The 19,192-nt window shown below is 34.7% G+C and overlaps 2 protein-coding genes and 2 long non-coding RNA genes across 8 annotated transcripts; 2 read left to right on the forward strand and 2 right to left on the reverse strand.

The window, feature by feature from the left end:
- The first annotated feature begins 453 nt into the window (after positions 1–453).
- LOC125051569 lies at positions 454–3,369 on the forward strand. The gene is made up of 2 exons (XR_007117304.1): positions 454–632; positions 2,665–3,369. It is a non-coding gene; the product is annotated as an uncharacterized LOC125051569 (long non-coding RNA).
- On the reverse strand, positions 1,866–4,975 carry LOC125051559 (probable maleylacetoacetate isomerase 2). 2 transcript variants are annotated; one of them, XM_047651977.1, is made up of 5 exons: positions 4,666–4,975; positions 4,197–4,374; positions 3,756–3,874; positions 3,107–3,318; positions 1,866–2,783 (listed from the first exon to the last, which is right to left on the reverse strand). In XM_047651977.1, exons 1-5 carry the CDS (start codon positions 4,672–4,674, stop codon positions 2,657–2,659), a joined length of 645 nt encoding a protein of 214 aa, XP_047507933.1. In that variant the 5' UTR covers positions 4,675–4,975; the 3' UTR covers positions 1,866–2,656. The 2 variants fall into 2 exon arrangements, with proteins under 2 accessions (XP_047507933.1, XP_047507925.1); XM_047651969.1 differs by lacking the exon at positions 4,666–4,975 and adding an exon at positions 4,485–4,639.
- Positions 4,976–6,287: 1,312 nt separating this feature from the next.
- On the forward strand, positions 6,288–6,668 carry LOC125051576. Its single transcript, XR_007117305.1, has 2 exons — positions 6,288–6,360; positions 6,626–6,668. It is a non-coding gene; the product is annotated as an uncharacterized LOC125051576 (long non-coding RNA).
- Positions 6,669–7,935: 1,267 nt separating this feature from the next.
- Positions 7,936–17,959, reverse strand: LOC125051542 (uncharacterized protein CG45076-like). 4 transcript variants are annotated; one of them, XM_047651941.1, is made up of 11 exons: positions 17,802–17,959; positions 15,916–15,999; positions 13,369–13,563; positions 12,675–12,787; positions 11,886–12,022; positions 11,531–11,692; positions 9,948–10,149; positions 9,772–9,817; positions 9,134–9,625; positions 8,698–8,804; positions 7,936–8,350 (listed from the first exon to the last, which is right to left on the reverse strand). In XM_047651941.1, the coding sequence occupies exons 1-11, from the start codon at positions 17,862–17,864 to the stop codon at positions 8,203–8,205; spliced, it is 1,749 nt and encodes a 582-aa protein (XP_047507897.1). In that variant the 5' UTR covers positions 17,865–17,959; the 3' UTR covers positions 7,936–8,202. The 4 variants fall into 4 exon arrangements, with proteins under 4 accessions (XP_047507897.1, XP_047507888.1, XP_047507914.1 ...); XM_047651932.1 differs by having other exon boundaries at positions 9,134–9,628; XM_047651958.1 differs by lacking the exon at positions 11,531–11,692 and having other exon boundaries at positions 9,134–9,628.
- Between the last annotated feature and the right edge of the window lie 1,233 nt (positions 17,960–19,192).

The raw sequence follows: 19,192 nt of genomic DNA on the forward strand, positions 1-19,192 counted from the left end.
GTCACCTGATGTTAAGTGAAACCCCCATGGACACCATGGATTTTCAAGTTGAAGTGTCTCTGGCAATTATTGTTCAGTTGGTTCCATACTTAAATAATTGGAGGCAAACAAAGAAAACAAGTCAGCCTTTTCTTTTGTCGGTACTTATGAATGGTGACATAAACTGAGGTAGTAAAATAATGTAGTGATGTCAGGGAATTTTAATAAACGAGAACATTTTATAATAAATTAGACTCGTTTTTAAATATCATTTTAATTGTGATATCTATTGGTTCTTCATCTATGGCATAGACTATATATATAGGAATATCTATGGTTTGAACTTTGAAATCGGTTTCATATAATGAATTTTGACCTTCAATCAGCGTTCAGTACAGTCAAACAGTAACACAGCTAAAACACTCTTGACTTTTACTTGAAACTGGCATAAAGGTAAAACTATTGCCATAATATTTAAAAAAAACACTCTTGACTGAAATTGAATGTCGTGAATGAAACAACAATATTGAATTAACATACTTGATAAAATGACACAAAAAAATACACGTCGAATTGTAAAACTCCTTCGAGTCGACAATCGACATACAACATCGAACACAATAACTTAGGGATGAGAGGTTAATAAAAAAAGGGTACGTGTACTTATATTGTACGCGCGTAAGAAGTTATACTTCTTTGGCATTATTAAAAATAGTTTTTGATGCAAATAATTAATTACAATCAAATAATCAAAGACTGGAAAAGGAGTCATTATAGTCAATAAAGTTTAGTTTACATTTGAAAAATTAAATAAATAAATATTTATTTTTATTCTCTTACATTAAGTGAAACATAAAATAATTATATTATTATTCGAATGTTGTTTTTAAATTATGTCCAATGCCGTAGCATCTTCCGTGGGCAACTTCATTCTGTTAATTTTGTGTCACGGCGCGCGCGCATCGTAAAATTTCATTCTCATCAATTTTTCAAAACGCGCCTAAAGAAGTATAACTTCAAAAATTAACCAATTCAAAACTAAAAATCAAAGCGAATGTTTCTTTAAACTTTCAAGATAAGGAATAAGGAAATCAAATATCATTATTGATACAAATTTTCGGTACTTACCGTTAAACGTTTTATCATATATAATAAAAATGAAATGATGAGCGTCCTATCAATATAACAACCTTGTTGTCTCAAAAACTACAATAAAAATTGCCATAAATGTCCAGTACTATTTTATATTTGACTAGTTTTGGAATAAAGTACTTAAAACAATAATTAAAAAACTAAAGGTCTACGTTGTAGTCTCAAAAAGTAAAATATAAAACAAATATTTCGTTAATCTGTAAGTTTAAACAATAAAAAAATCTAAATAATTATTGCCACTAATGTCTAGTCTCGTTTTACGTAAGAGTAGTATTAAAATAAAATGAAACGATAAGTAGAAAAGCTAAACGATAACGTTAACGTATTATCACAAAATGTTCAAAATTTTTACATTTGATTAGAATAATTATTACCATAAATTTTCAGGAAAGCAGATGAAAAGTAATATTTTTGATTATCTCTTTCCTAAAATACGGTTTCGTGTTTTCCTAACCATATTTCCCGCTTTGGAAAATAATCTTTCGGATGGAGCAGAAGAGGCCATCACAGAGAGATGCTTTAAATAAGGTCAAATTCGGTATTTTTGACCATTGATGGGTTAGATGCCAAGGCCATTATTTTTTCGTGATTTACCTACCATATATCTCGTCCGTTGAGAAATAGCCCCTTCCGAATTATCAATATTTTAATATTCAAGTTTAAACATTTCTTAGTTTAATTTATTTGAGAAGGATAAATGGTCATCATCTAAATGATTTTTTTTTAAAATCTAGGATCCAAAAACGTTGCAACCGAAAAAAGGTGCACTTTTTGGATTTTTTCGAATATTTTATTAAATAGCGCACTGTTTATGAAAATTGATATAAACGCTTAATTTATATAATTGATTAATATTAGCATGAAAATCGATTATTTTTTGATGACAATACATTGACTTCTATGTGATCCCACAACTTTATTGGAGATATTATAATCAATTACATGTAACAGACTTTCAAGTGTATAATTTTCGTAATTCATGAATTCGTTTCGTTTTTCAAAAATTTACAAAATTTATGGTAAATTTATAAAAAAAGTGTACTATTACAAATAAAACAAGGACACATTTTTCTTAAAAAACTTACCAAAGCTTTTATAAGCTTCCAACACCATAAATAATAAAAAATCACTTCATTAAACTTTACAATTAGTTCTCCACTTTATTCTTTTTCATGGTTTTCAGCTAATAGACACTAGGACATATCATCAATGTTAGGTAACTTTTATTTTGGCTAAATGATCAATAACATAAACCAAATTAAGCTATGAAATGATAGACCCAATCAATAAGTCTAATATATAAATATTGGTTGTACACAATATGACTAGCTTTGTAACAAGTGATTTAAATTATACAATGTCATTATTACAGCATGAATCTAATTACTTAATAAATTTCATGATTGAATATATACATGACTACCTGAAATGCTAACCATCTATGCCACCAAGAATAAAACTGTTGATAATTAATGTCTCAATGAGAAATGGAATGTTAACATAAAATCTGAACTATCTGTATTTATTATTTAGCAGCTTCTGGCGGGCAGTCCGGCTGAGCTGAAGGGTGTGCGGCACGAAAAGCCGGATGATTCTCCAATTCACGATCTATACGTAAGATAATTGGGAATGGACGAAGGTCTACATGAAATCTGAAAATTTGAAATATGCAGCATATACAAAATTGTCTTACTTATTTAAATTTGTAAGTTATTTGAAAAGGAAATGTGTTGTGTCATAGGGATATAACTCTGTGATGATATAAGAACAGTATGTTGGTATTATCGATAGCCCGAAAGGGATGATTTGTTGTAAATATTGCCTATGAAAACTGGCGGGAAAAACAAATTTATACCAATTTGATATTGCAAGTTCTTAAGAAATATGCATCCCTCTGTGCATTAAAAAGTAGTCTAGTAATAATTTTTGTTTTGTTTATAGAAATATAGTTTTAGTATAATACCATTAAATGTACCTTCTGGCGTTAAAAACTTGAGGTATCAGACAGCAATCTGCCAAGCTAATCTCATCTCCTACACAGTATTTTCCAGCAACAGAAGATAATATTTTTTCAACAGCTCGAAATCCCCTTGTTATCCAGTGCTGCGCCCATTCCTTTTTTTTCTCTTCACCAACATGGATAAGAACTATTAGGTTCTGTAGCGGTTGAATTCCTGATGATATTACCTAAAATTAGAAATGACTTTATATTTTCTATATTATAGTTTTATAAATATATTATTATAGTTTTATAAATATATTATTATAGTTTTATTAATATATTTTGAGTTTGGAGTCAAATTAACTTCATTAGGCTAGATCAGTTGGAAGTTTTAGATTAACTATGTACCAATCCATAGCTGAATGGAAGGGGTATTAAATAATTAAAGATAAATTAAGAGTTTTATACTATACAAGTACTACACATATATAATTGTATTTGCATGAGTTAAAAAGTTTTTGCTAGTGGGTACTGTTTGAGATAACTTTTTCTATTTTTATAGATTTTCCTACTAGTCAAGCCAACCAACAAGTCATTCATTCATCCTTAATCTCATCAATGGTTGAGGAAAGAAGGAAGGACAAAAGCAAACAAACATTAATTTTATATTCATAGATATTACCTCACAAATCTCTCTGACTTTTGCTCTTTTATAACAGTCCTGCGGCATAAGAGATCTTTGAGGTCTGGTTTCCTCCAAATAATGCATAACACTAAGAGATTCTATTAATGTATGACCATCTGTAATATTTATAAAGTTATAGACAACCTCAAGCCATTATGAATGCTTAAAACAGTGTAATTATATTAATATTAAGGTGAATAAAGTTCAGGTAAAATCCCACACTTCTCAAATATTATTATTGTGAATTTTCCTTAACAGGAGAGCTAAGCTACTCTATAGTAAATGAGCAATCAAGTTTTAAATGATACTAGCACTATTACACAAATAGATTACATTCTATCAGATATTTTTTTGTAAGCATTTTAAATACATACAACAAAAATCAAATATTGTTTGATAATATCAGTGTATGTATATGAAAAATTAACAGCATGGTACCTATAACAAGAGAAGGAACTTGTTCCATTGGATTCACCTCTCTATATTCATTGCAGTGTTGTTCTCCACCACCTTTTATCAAACTAACTGCTTTTATGTCATAAGGTATTTCTTTCAGATTTAATGCAATACGAACACGCCAAGAGCATGAGCTTCGCCAGTATGAATACAGCACCGGCTGAAAAATGTAAAAATAATAATATCAGAATCAATTCAATCGATATGAAGAGATTCTATATAGCTAGTAGAACAAAATATTTACTGATATATTATGTTAAATAAATATACCTTTTCTACAGTTTGTCCTTCCATTTTATCACTCACAAGAACAATGAGGCAAGCAATATTCTACAGGAAAATGTCTAAGCAAATAAGAGCTAGCTTTGGTTTTCAAGGTTTACCAGTATTCAAATAAAATTGGTTAAAGTAGAATAAATAAAAAGCCGGTTTTCGTTAACATATTACATACCTTAGCCATGACGGATATAATGTCGTATTTAGGATAGTAATTAATTTTGGCGGAGTTTTATTACGGTTAATAAATGAATGTTAAAAAATAACATTCAAATGTAACTTCGCTTCATCAGTTTTTCTATACTTAGTCCGTACGTGTTTACTTAAGCATATAATGATTAAGAATCTATTTGTTTGGTAATCTTTTACAAATTACAATATATAATGAATTCCCTATATATAATTAGTTTATTTGAATAGTAAATATTACAAATATTTATAAAAGTTGAACCGTATATTAAATTTTCGGCTCATTATCGGGCTATCGGTATTCAGTAATCGGCAGTAAGTAATTCACAGAATAGAAATGAGAAATTACAAACAATCTGCGCACTGCACAGATAATAAATTCCCAGATTACACAGATGACAGAACCTATAAGGCAAAAACACTACAAGAACAAGATAGAAAAAAAATTTACTTCGAATTGTAGTAACCTCTTTTGAAACAATGTTTTTTAATACTTCGCCTTATAGAATCTTAATATACACAGACTCCTCTTTTAATTTAGATATTGTTACCAGATTAAAACTAGAATTAAATAGGACTAATTTAATATAATGTTCAAATAATACTTAAATTTATAATTTTAACATAGTTAGCCCCGTGGATTGTAACATAAAAGTAATGGGTCTTATTTTAAAGCCATTACCAGGCTTTTTAAATAAAATTGTAATTCCGTAGGCATATTTGGTCACGTTGACAAGGCAAAATATAATCGAAAATAGTTGAACTTGATAGACATTAGTCATAGCTAATGACTAAAGGCTGATTTACACGTATTAAGTTGCCAAGTCTTAACTAAATTTTAACTAAATTTCAAGTGACTTAATTTTAAGTAACCGTTTACACGTAAAAATACTAAATAATTAGTTAAACTCATTTATTCGCTCAAGATGGACGACCACAGAACAAAATATTATAGGATTTTCTCTTCCTGATTGGGGATTTACTGTATTGTATGCTCCAATACATGATTGTGAAGGTTCTGGGGACTCAACGTAATACGTATTTGAAGAAGGCGAAGGAGTAAAAGGGCTACTATTATTCATTGGGGAAGGGGTTCTACTACTGTTCATTAATTGTTGTATACGCATATCGGACAAATAGTTTTGGATATGTTTTTGAGCTTCCAGCGCCGAAAGCAAAAGCATAGCTTTGCAATGACTCCGCCAGCTTATGCTTTTCACTTAAATTTAACTAAATTTTGCCTGTCCAAACGTGTCAAGTGATTAGCCACGCCCACCAACTTAACCGAAAAATAGACAAAATTCTATTCTACCTTGTTTAGTTGCAACTAAATTTTAACTTGCAACTTCTTACTAAATTCACTGTTTACACGGGTTAAGTTACTTAAAATTAAGTTAATATTTAGTAAATTTTTAGTCAACTTAATACGTGTAAATCGGCCATAACTCACTTGATAGTTAAACGGTTAAACTATCAAGGTATTAGAACACCCAATGCACACTAAAAATAATTGACGTTTCGACATTCGATATTTTATTCTTATAACATCGATGTATCGTAATCGAATAATCGATGATATCGAAATTCGAATTTCGAAGTCATCTGTCATACATAAGTCGTAACGCTAAACACGTTGAGAATAGAGAAAGATTTCAGATATATTATAGAAGATATTATAAAAGTTACAAATTTTTTATTAAGCTACACCGAATAAAGATTTTGATTTCGCATTAATTATAATTCATTATCAAAATATGGGAAAAGATAAAAAGAAAGGCATTAAGGGCAATGTTTTTAAAGTGGCGGGTGCTAAAAGTTTAAAAAAAACTAAAGCTAAAGCTGTTAATCTTGGATTAAAAAATGTATAATTAACCTTAATTATTTTTGTGTTAAAAATTTATTGGCGACTAGATTGGGTTCCCAAAACATTTCTTCTGAATTTTCAGATGAAACAAAAAGTAGCAGACATGGACAAACAATTTCTTGACATTAAAAGTAGTACAAAGATTAGTCAAGTTAAAAAGAAGCCCGAAATAAAAGGACCTGAAAAGAAACTAGAAAAGAATGTTACACAGGAAGAAGTTGCATCTACCATTGCAAAAGTGGTAAAAATGGATATATAAAATATAGGTGAGTTAATTATATGTTGTGTAGTGGCTATCATTTATCCCAGGAACAGATAAAAGATATTTCAAATTGAAATTATGCATGTGTAAAAATCAATCATGGGTAGCATTAAGTTTTGTATATTATTTCAAAACTTGGCACATATTTGGTCCTTCAATATGAAATTGGCGTCTTGCATTGGAGGAACAAAAAGTATATTTTTTTCTTAAATGGAGTTTATTTAACTAAGCAAAGTATGTATCATTAATATCTATGCACAATTGCCATGTTAGTTCAATGATACCTTTATTAAAAAATACCATTTAGATGGGAATCAATAAAATCTTTGATGGCAGTTTCGACTACCCCATTGGAGTCAATTTGGTTCCAATTGAAGCTACTCTGACTGACCAGTCTTGGTTGTTTAGCAGCTAGCTTTTCCACCATGGTTTGCAGTTGCAGAAAATAGACATGTGCCATAATCATCGAATATTATTTGACTTAATATTATTAATTTAATTACTTTATTCCTTATACTATATAGTGACTTGATCTGCAATTAACTCAGTAAAGTGTTTGTTATTTTTATCAATGACTTTTATATTTGAAGTGGTTATGGCTTTCATGATTTCACTGTACCACTCCACACATCTAAAAATTCAATAGAGAATCAACCATTTTATTAAATTAATTCAAAAAAACTTATTTTTATTACTTAATCCATCTTCAAGATTAGCATCAGACTATTGAAAAATTAAATTCCTTAAATATTACCACCCTTTTAAGTTTCTTTCATTCAAATTCCTAACTAGTCAACTTTTTTATATAAAAGTCTTTATTATATTTACTAGATGTTACCATATTTGATCTGAATTTCACATTGAATTAACTTTTAATTTTCTCCAAAAAATATTTTGAATTTTCAAATATAAAGTTTTATGAATAGGTAATGCAATATAACATTTTGTCTAAATCTCTTGTGGTGTATATAGAAATCACTCTAATAAGTTAACCTCCTTTACAGGATTGTGGATGGGACAGTACAATTCTGATTAAATTAAATACAAGGGAATGGAGTTGTGGTTGCTGGAATGTATCATATTAGTTAAGTTACTAACAACTACACAACAGTAACCTAAATAAATAGATATTTTTATTAATATGTCTTTTATTGTTAACATTAACAAAATACATATATTCTTAAAAAATATTATGTTAACAAAACATTGTAGTGGTAGCAAAATAACTCTCGATTAACTGCATAAATGTATTATGCATATGAAAGTGATAGAATAGAGAACAATACCACTACTTCACTAGTATATCATTCATGTGTCCTTGCATAAATAATACATAGTAGAAACTTAATGTCAATAAGAAGAAAATGCACAACAATTACAAGTTAAAATATATAAATCTATTCTTCGTCCGTCACGTCTGGTTCAGCTTTTTCATCTTCACTCACTTCAGAGTCCACTGTGTCTTCAGCTACTGGATCTTCTGGTGATACTTCAGGACTTAATGGTTCTTCAACAATGGGTTGACTCTCTTCTGCTGGGATGTCACTACAACATATATTAGTTTGAAAAATATTATCTCTCTTAATAAGAGGCTCAGACCTATAAGGTTGTGGTGGCACTGGTTATTTGATTATTACAATTGGTTTGATTTCGTTATGATATACATAATAAATAATATATCATCGGAATTATATAGAAGTATACCTGATACTAGAGAATCATTTTCGACTATCGACAAAGTCCTGTGACTTGTAATCGCAGTAATGACCGCATTAGAATTGATCTTATTACCTATAAAGCAATAACAACCTGAATCTAACAAACAAACACTATTTCCATAGATGCATTGCAACTATACAAAAGCATTTTTAAGACTATACGTAGAAAAATACCTTGATTCTTCTATAACATCAGCCGCGGAGCCACTTCGTGATAATTCTTCTATCCGAGCCGCTGCTAATTCAGATTCTTGTCTTGCGATTTCAGCCAACTCAGCAGCCTGTAATGTTAAAAGAAACTTACCTTAAAGCTGTAGATAGTGAAATACTTTCCCATTTTAATTGACTGACAAACAAAATAAACTAACATTGCAATACCTTGTCCGCCAGTTTTGGCCACAAATCTCGAAATCGTATTTAAAATTATTCGTTTTATAAGCATTGCACGAGCCAAGACTGTATATCCAGTATATGTCTACTCGCTTAGGTTTCTTAATACTTACAGGCTTAAATACCCAAATGTTAAGAAAAGTCTGTGAAACAGACGTACATAACATTTGTCGCGGTACTTGGAGTTTGAACTTTATCAGAACATTTTTAAATTTCATACCTGACGCGCAAGTTCAGCCTCTTTATCTTCTTGGGCCTGTCGCTCCAGTTCGGTCAGTCTAGTAAGCTCTTCTTGCCTTCTTTGTTCAGCTTGTTTCTCTTCTTCGGCTAGTCTCGCCTCTTCTGCTAATTTTGCCTCCTCTGCTAATCTTGCTTCTTCTGCTAATCTTGCTTCTTCTGCTAATCTCGCTTCTTCAGCTAACCTTGCCTCCTCTGCTAATCTTGCTTCTTCAGCTAACCTCGCCTCCTCTGCTAATCTTGCTTCTTCGGCCAACTGGGCTTCTTCGGCTAAACGAGCCTCCTCAGCTTTACGCGCCTCTTCAGCTAGTCTAGCCTCTTCAGCCTCACGAGCTTCTTCAGCTTTCTTTGCCTCTTCTGCTTTTCTTAATGCCTCTTCAGCTTCTCTCGCCTCTTCTTCGGCCTTACGCTTGGCCTCTTCAGCTTTACGTGCTTCTTCTTCTGCTTTCTTTTTGTCAGCAGCCTCACGCTCAGCCTGCTTAAATAAATAAAAAAATAATATAAGTATTATACACACTTACTTACTGTCTTATGGAGAATCGTATTGTAGCTCAATAGGTACGTGTAACAAGTAAACATGTTACCAGCAAGACAAGAGATTTTTTGCAAATAACGTCATACCTTAGCTTTTCTTTCCGCCTCGCGCTTAGCTTCTTCCTTAAGAGCCCTGTAAATAAAATAAAAGTATCAAAAACACTTTCGTAATTCAGATATTCTTTTTTGATTTCACTTCTGTTAGTAAATGTACTAGGCAGACATTATCAATTAATACTTTTTTAAAGTCATACAAAACTTACTTTTCTTCAGCGGCGCGAGCCTCTTCTTGTCGCTTCCTTTTAATCTCTGCTAGGTCCACCGCTGGCGCGAGAACCGGCTCCGCGGTAGTGGCACGGAATCTTTCAGCACGTTCAGCTTTAGCAGCTTTCAGCTCAAGCGCCGGGTCTTCCATAACTTGTGGCGCCTGGAACTTGCGGCTCGGCCTCCACGGAAGGAGTTTAACTGCACGGCGGCAAAATGCATAGTCACGATAGCCATTGGCAAAATGAATCATTGCTAGCCGTCTAAAGGCTTGTCATTTCACACCAATGGCCAATGTCGGGATTAAAAGCGATTTAACGATACAGTGCCTGAAATATCAGCTAAAATGATTGCATGTTGCATTGCGTGGAACAGGGCCCAAAAGCTCATGTACGAGCACACTTACATTATTATTGTTTTGAAAATCGGTGATCTAAAGCGATTGCAAGCATGGTTGGGCCAAATTATGTTGTGCTTGTATGATATGGGTTCAATATACAAAACTTAAATTTACATTAGGCGAGACATGGCACTTGTGCAGACATCGGAAAATTGCTGTGGCAATACGTTTGCAAATTACCTGTACGTTTTGATAAAATAAAAAAAAAATTTAACACCACAAAAATGTGTATACATGCAGGTAATTAGTAGAGGAAGCAAAGCATCAAGAAGCTCGGAGAACGTAAGCTCGGGGCGGGTAATCTAGCATGCAAACTAATTGAAACAACTAAGGTAATGCATTACAATTTATTATGGTTTCCGTATCAGTTCTGTTATTTGAAAACTATACGTTTTCGAGCATTCACGTGGCCTTAGGAAAGTTTACAGTTTAAAAGTTTAATTATAAAAATATTATACTTAAACAAAAAATATATATTGAATTTAATAGAATCTCTAAAAATATACGATTTCTGTGTTAGTCGGAAGATGTTATACCGAGATCAAAGAGCGCGATAAGGGCACGACGCGGGGGCAAGGAAACGCGTAACTTGCGCCCGCGACGCGCTTCGCCAAGAGCTGTCCGACCTACGCACACTGCGCCGCTGACGTTTGTTCCGGCGCGTCTTTCGCTGTAAGAGACACTCAGTGTTACACACAAGATTTATTTGCTTTTTAAAGCAGCTTATTTAGACCGACCTTGTCGGATTTCAGATTCAGCTAAGGATTTAGATAGTTAAACGCTTAAGAGATAACCTCGTAACATACAGTTAAGATAGAAAACAAAACATCTACTCTAAATTATTTTACACACGTCTTTACCATTGAGATTCAATGTAATGATGATGAAGCTATGATTGAATGTGTAATTTTGTCCCAAACGGGTCTTATAAAAATGACAAGGTAAGGAACAAAACGTGGAATTATAATGCCAAAACATAATTACATATTTACAAACCGTATTATATACTTTTCGAGTATTATATTGTGTTCAAGTTTTATAATTATCAAATAGTTTATCGGTAGTGAATACATTGATTGTGGTATATATTAAAAGCTACGAGATCGCTCTGGCGTTTTTTAATTATTTAAAAGATTATGCAGAGGAAAAGCGAGCGCTAGTAGTGCGATTTCTGCAAGATACCTGTGGCATTCTCGACGGCCAAACCGGCAGCCGCGAGTCTGTTCTTCGCGTAAAAAGAAAGAAGGTTGACGTCATCCCTGATGCTCAGTTCCTTGTAGAGAGGTCTGCGGTTGGAGAAGGCCTTATTGCCGGAGTAGTGCACGCACGCGAGGTTGCCGCGTCCTGGCGAGCACACCTCTGTTACCACAGGGACACACTGGGACTTGCTGTTAGTCAGACCCGAATAAGACCCATTCAATAATGGTTTAAATAAAAAATATATCAAGAGGGATAACTCTGGCAGTAAATCAAACCATACACAAATTGGTTATACGGAAGAAAGTTGTAAGTTCCTAGTAGGGTAAGTCAATCATACCTGTGAACTTCTTTGCTGGCTCGTTGTAGAAAGAGATGTTGTGTATGTTGTCAGAGACGTTTCTAAGTGGTAAAAGTAATTTGGCGACATATGCGTCATTGCTGAATCTGTATGGCACCGGTTCGCCGTAAGAGTACCTAAAATATTTTGAGATGTTTCTAGAATTTTCCAACTAACATGGATGTTGTTAAAATGTAATAGCGATTTTAAATGATCTCGTCGAACCGCAAGGTCGGTGTTAAAGTCGAATATTATAGTAAAATTTACGACATGTGAAACTCTTGTTCAAAACAGCGGATCTCTAATGAAAATAAACCATAAAACAAAATAAGAACGTTAGCCGGTAAACATTGGCTGGCATTTAACTGATCTATAATTATATTGGAGCGTGTGAGTACGAACACGTCACGCTGATACATTTGGCTGTGTAATCTACACCCACTCTGGAAACGTCCAGATAAACGTATATGGTCTTGACGGAAAATTGTTTCTTTCAACACAGTTCTTTGTTTACAATGCATCGATGCATTGCCAAAAGATCGCCGATGAATATCAATGTCAATGTCTAATAGTTGCATCAATGGACGGTTTATTTTGGTCCTGTTACATCAGTATACGCCAAGAAAAACTTGACCTGTCATTGTTTAGTTGTCCATCATGTTATATTTTTAACCTGCCCATGTGGCATCGATTACGATATCGAAATATTGGCAACTTTATCTTTACTAAGATGCTTAATTATATTTTATCTCCGTATTTAATAGATACTAAATAACACAAAAAACTTACGAGTAGATAGTATCCAAGGGAGCGATAGCTTTAGCCCTAGGCACGACAGAGCGTGCCCTATTCAAAAGGGAAGCTGTATCTGCTCTAATTCGACGGGTCTCGTCTTCAAAAGCCTGCATAAAGTAAAATATTACATATCACACCACATCAGACCGTAAAGTTTGCAGGGTAATATTAAATGTTTTCTAACAGAACAAATACCAATGACATCTTTTATGCATCACTGCAGTCGCGTCAGTTTTATTAGATAACTCCATTTCTTTAAGTGGGTAAGTATATTACCTACTATATCACAATGTATTTTCATACAACCTTGGCCCTTTTCATAACCTCTGGCAAGTATTCAGAATCATTAAAAATATTACTAATGCAGTCTAAATTGGTAAACCGAGTGTGAAATTTCATCACCACGTGTAAGTGGGGATAGATATTTAATAAATACGTAGCAATAATTATATTTTCCGATTCAGTAAACCTATGTACACATGATCCCTACTTGTAGCTGTTTTGATACAAGTATTATTTAATTTTTATACCGACGACTCGTTACATAGGTACTAACATAAACATGGTACAGGTAAAATTATATTTCTTACTATCTACTTAGTAATAGTGTATTTTCAACATAGAATTCTTACGAAAACCTCTGGCTTAATTAATAACATAGGGGTATAATACACTGGTATAGCATTACCTTGGTAGATTCTGAGCGATAGAAGTCGTCAACTGCAGACACAGCGAGAGCGGGGCGTCGGCGGTAAGCAATGCGGTCGAGTTCGCGAAGAATTACAGAAGGACGGACGCGGACACGCACAATATGGTGAGGCGCTTCGGGGTACGTGACGAGCCGAGTGACGGCGCGAGATGATGGTCGGTAAATTAGTTCTGCCTGAAAAATGCAATATGTTGGGTATAAATCCTAAAGTATATACTTTGATAAACTAATATTGGTAAGCATGGAAGCAGCTAAATTGTCAACTGAACTGAAAGCCATAAAATATGAACAAGTAGGTAGGTATAGCTACTAAAACAATTGCACAGCCAGAAGTGATATTTGCAGAGAAATTAATGAAAGCCTTTATTTTGTAATAAAAATATTTCTAATTTTATAAGTATCATGAAGAGAATGCAAAAATTGTTAATAAGGATCAATAAAATTTAACAATTACTATCTACTTTGCATGCTATCGGAAATGGTTAGAAATGAATTAAGAAGAAAGCGTTAATTATAGCCCTTTTAATATTTATTGTTTATTTTTAGCTAGTTCAAATTCTACGACTACGCTTTAAAGGCCGGCAACGCACTCACGAGCCCTTAGTCATTGACCACGGGCGGCGGTATCACTTAACATCAGGAGAGCCTCCTTCCCGTTTGCCCCGTTCTATAAAAAACTACGTAATTTAATAGACGGATCTGAATAAGGCACGTAGTTTAATCATAGATATTTGCGCTTTACCTAAGACGATTAACATCATTTCGTTTAAAATCTTTTAGTTGTACTTATAATTATAATTCTTAGTAATTTCGTTGTCTTCTGATTCTACGATTCGTTCATAGCTCACATCAACACAATCAGGTTAAATATAGATCAATCGCGAAAGTTCTATAATAAATTCTTAAAGACAAAATACGTTGTTGATAGGTCATCCCGAACTAAGGCTAATTTTAAGAAATTTATGGCTTGGATGTTTTGCTGGCAAAGGACGAATATTATTAAGAGGAAAGATTTGTAAAAAAATATCTTAAAAAGTATCGGACCTATTTCAAAATTATTGTCACCAGTAGAACGCTATATTATCCTTATGTACCTATAGGCGTTTATTTCTAAAATATTTTGATGCCAGGCTTAAGATAAATTCAGTTTTCGACTGTAGGTAGATGAATAAACTTCCAGTAGATTGAAATGCACGTGTCCTTAACATACTTATATTGGTGTTGATATAGAAAAACAGTAGAGTTTTTAAGGAAATTATTTAATGAAATTGATACGTTGTTGTACTATGTATGTTTACATAAATATCCTAACATAAAACATCGTTTAATTCAAATAAAACTGTACAAAAGTAAATTGTTTTCGTAATACGCAGCCATTTCCACTGGCCTTTGGGAAACAGCCAAGTTTTCGTGCAATCACAAACGCCTTTTCTATGAAAAGATATTATTTCAGTTGTCGGTATGTTATGTTTATATATATATATTACTTTAGTTATGTACTTTAATAGCTGCTTATAAAATATTTATATTTTCCGATATTCTACCATCATTAAATACTTATTTCCTTACTTAATTCTACAAGTATTTTTATTCCAAAAAATAAGAAATATATCTATATCTATAAGTTTTCTACCCTTTTTACCTGTTAAGACGCTTTTAAAAATCAAGTTTAAGTATATATGAATCCAGAGATATATTTCTTCTCTCCATAAATAGTATGAATCAGTTACAATTTGTTTAAAAAAAGACAATTAAGTATAAAGGACATATTGATGTATTTAATTAACCTTTGTAACATATGTAAAATTTTAGTGCATATGCCTAACTGCTATTTAAGAAATTGTATCAAATTAAGTTACACAACTATCGCATTGTCTATTGGCTGTGGTATAAATTATTAATATAATTAAATAAATAAATCTTAGTAGCCGACGAGCATTTATTTTGTAAACCTATAATCTTATGAAATTGTCCAATAGAAATACCTAAGCAGAAATTCGTTTTCGATATGTATATCTGATACTTATATACATAATATTGATACTATATGCTTATGGATATCACATTATACATTTTAAGGTGATTATTTAATATAACTTCCACCTGTTCCCAGAAGGGGCAGACAGACTTTAAGAATTTAAGTTACCTCGATACACAACCGTCAGTTATGGTTTATTTTGACCTACCCTTCTAGGTCTTCGATTTTATCCAGGGACGTAAGAGCAGATGTACCAGCTCCACCCCGACCATTCGTACTCGCCTTGTATATGCCAGTTACTCCAAAGTTTTACGTATTTAATATTCTGATCTATGTAAGCGAGCTAATTCTTATGAGTTTGCATAATATGTCAATGCTTGCCATCATTGTGCTGAGTAAAGCTAATATGAGTGAGGTGCACCGTGCAATAACTGTTGAAGCCTACAAAAATTTCTTAATATTGCATTGTTGATGGTATGAGATATGATTCATCAGCCAAAGGAAAAATGCGCGTGATTAAAAACGCATATTTACAGCTGTAAACTCACCTGAGACAGCTTTGGTATATATGTGACGTAAGGTATATTGTAACCCGGGAGAAGAGAAGATAGGTAGTACGCCGACGTCAGCGGCTGCAGCAATATGATAAATAGGAGTCTTGATAAGTATCCTAAAGCTTTACCGTATTGATATTTCGTGGATTTAAAAAGTAACTTTATTTTTTAAATTTTAATCACATGGCGTTATATTATAGACTAATAGGTCAAGCTAAATTATAACCTAATACTTATTTTCTCCGTTATGATATAAAGTTCCAACTATCAATACAGTTTTTATACCTAAAGAGCTGTAGTTAAATAATTACAATAATATTGTATTAACAGGTAGGTATCTAGTTCGATGGTCCTTCCTACTCCCTACTTTAATAATGCTTTCAAAGGTCATTCCTTAAAATAGGCGGTTTATTTGACAGTCAGTAATAAACACAATGACAAAAATGTTAGCTTGATGTCGAGCTCATTATCGACATTATGTTGTGAGTGTATAGAAATAAGTGTTTGTAATGACATAAACAAGAAATATAAAATCACAAGCTTTTATTAAAAATTCAGTCTAAATTATAAAATAATAAATAAACAGTATTTTAATTCTAAACACCAAAAAGCTTAAACGAGATTCACGTCTACTTATAAAAAGGAAAGTAGAGCGATCACATTGCGTTAGCGAATACTGATTAAATTGGGAAGGCGGTTAGGGGTGAGGGGATCGAGGAAAAAGAAGGTCGGGAGCCGGGGCGCTAGACACGGTAAGAGTAGTGCCGGTAGTTGGTGCCGTAGGGCAGACGGCCGCTGGTTGTGGACGAGTAGGAGTAGCCGCTGGGGCCGCCCAAGCTGCTCGACCGCTCGCTCGTGTACGAGTAGCCGCCGGGGCCAGAGCCGCCGCGCCGCTCCACGGTGCTGCTGTAGGAGCTGCGTTGCGGCAGTCCGCTGCCCGTCGACCGCTCAGCCGTAGTCGAGTATGAGTACGAGTACTGTTCCTCGGCGCGTCGACCTGTCGACAGTGGCTCGCGGTCCACCACCACGTAGTGCCGCGGCGTCTGCAACAACCGCGCCCTTAGACCTCGCCCCACTCACCGTCCTCTCGCCCGAGCACCTGCCCGACCCCCTAGCGAAAAGCGAAAGCGACACACGAAACGACCGCGACCGGCTCAATAAGTGGCATAGTTGCTGTAGAAGACGTGTCGATGCGGCGTGTGCTGCGGGTGGCCGTGCGCTTGCGCCAGCAACACGTCCATGTGATCGCGCGGCGTGCCCAGCGGGTCGGCTTCGTATGCGCGCTCGCGCTGGCCCACTGCAGCGAGGACCCGCGCACGCGTCTGATCGCGAGGCGAAACGTAGGGCGCTAGGGGTGCAAGCTTCGACTCGGGCTTGGGCAGTATGTTCTGCCGCACGGTCGGGTCGAGCACAGAGACGCGCGCGCCAGGCCTCGCCTTGCGACCAAAGGCAGTGACAGGGTCCGGGACGAGACTCGGCCGCGGGACGAACGGCACCTTCTCCCAGTCGCCCGCCCGCTGCAAGCGTATAATTCGCCGTTATTCGGGCGGGCGTCTCCAGCCGTGGCTATATTTGGCTCGCCCGGTAGCTCCGCTTTCAAATACTTAATTTCTTGATTTGACCCATTTGCGGATCGCTGCCGCGATATCCTATCGATCTCTGCACTACTCTAAATGTTGACACGGTCAAATGGCTACTTAATAAGCAATGTTTACAAGCTATCGAAATCTGATGCAGAACTACTGAGGACAATAATACGAATAAAACGCGTAAAGATTAAAGGAAACGAGGGTCGATTTGGTGCGAGGGCGTCCGGCTCCCGGGAAGAGAATGGAGCGAGGTTCACGCTCAGAGGTGTTAGAAGGCATGATGGCACTTACCGTCACGCTGTAATTCGACCGGTAAGGCCGGCGGGTCGTGTAGAAGTCACTTTCGTAAACCATGGTTGCTGTTCAGGATCGTTCGACTGTATCTCGCGGCGTTTGGTCCTCGACTGGCGCGGAGAACGCTTATACCCGCGTCCGTACCCGCGCGGACGCCGACCTTATTTTTAGATCATTGTCATTGCAATTTTCACGTCATTTCTCCTAAGCTTTTGAATTTTCAAAACAATCCGGTGTGATGTCACAAATGGGTTAAGGATAATATCTGATGAGGAATGCGACATATCATGGGCGTATTCAAATTTCTTATAATAGAAACGACTCACCTCAAGTATTTTAGCTTAAAATAACTCGACTTTTTAGATATATATATGTATGTTAAACTTAAACAAACAACATTTTCGTAGTGTCATAAAACTGGATAAAATAGATCTTATGACTAAAAACTTGTGGTATACATAGGGCTGCTCATTTTTTTGGGTATGCGTAGTACCTATGAACTCAATACTTGTCTGATCTGATGAAAATCTCATGATGTTCCTTTGTAAAACATTAGTTACCTACTCTAAGTAAAGTTTTGTGACAACAGATATTTGATGAGTTAAGAAGTATTATCGATGCGTTCGGTTTTTTTTTTAAAGACAATTCACACCAATTGACCTAGTCCCATGGTAAGCTGGTGAAGCTTGTGTTATGGGTACTAGGCAACGGTTATACATATATATTATAGATAGATAGACATACAAATACATATTTAAACACCCAAGACCTAAGAGTACAACACCAAATACTCATCACATCGATGTTCGTCTCGGCCAGGGATCGAACCCGGGACCCATGGTTTCGGAGTCAGGGGTACTAACCACTAGACCAATGAGTCGTCTAACGGTTTAAGCGACATTTTGGTAATAACTGAAGCTAAAATGGTATCTCTACAAATTGACTTGTACCATCACATAGGTATAAAAAGACCTGTTAACCATCCACAATCACCATGTGGCAATAATGGGTCACCACTGTACAGGGTTTCTTAAGATAAGTCTAATACCTAGTGCAAAGTATGACTGCCATAAAAAAAATTGCATTTGAAATAATTAATGTGTAGATACTACTCGTACTTATATTACGAGTCGATCACAATTTTTTTTAATAATTATTATACGTGGCTAAGCTAATTCTACCACTCCAATACCATAATAGGGGACTTGAACGTCTTTGAAAAACTCAACCTATCGTGAGTTACTTTAGTAGTAAGGTTATAAATTCGTAGTAAAAAAATGCGAAAATACGGAACCAATATGTCTCCGAAGGCTACATTTTATTTTCAATGATGAAGATCGAAAAATAAACAATTTCTTCTTACAAGGGAACCTGTTCTTCTAGAATAA

This window comes from Pieris napi, chromosome 1 (genome assembly GCF_905475465.1).
Source record: "Pieris napi chromosome 1, ilPieNapi1.2, whole genome shotgun sequence".
NCBI lineage: Eukaryota > Metazoa > Arthropoda > Insecta > Lepidoptera > Pieridae > Pieris > Pieris napi.

Bases quoted from the DNA above. Each gene is read 5' to 3' on its own strand.
- LOC125051559 (XM_047651969.1), bottom strand. From the start codon at position 4,508: ATGGAAGGACAAACTGTAGAAAAG. The intron at 4,375-4,484 runs GTATATTTATTT...TACATTTTTCAG, and splicing joins AAGGACAAACTGTAGAAAAG to CCGGTGCTGTATTCATACTG. The intron at 2,784-3,106 runs GTACATTTAATG...TCAAATTTTCAG, and splicing joins CAAGTTTTTAACGCCAGAAG to ATTTCATGTAGACCTTCGTC.
- LOC125051542 (XM_047651932.1), bottom strand. From the start codon at position 17,864: ATGGTTTACGAAAGTGACTTCTACACGACCCGCCGGCCTTACCGGTCG. The intron at 16,000-17,801 runs GTAAGTGCCATC...ATATTGCTGCAG, and splicing joins GGTCGAATTACAGCGTGACG to CCGCTGACGTCGGCGTACTA. The intron at 8,805-9,133 runs GTATGAAATTTA...TTAACATTACAG, and splicing joins AGGCTGAACTTGCGCGTCAG to GCTGCTGAGTTGGCTGAAAT.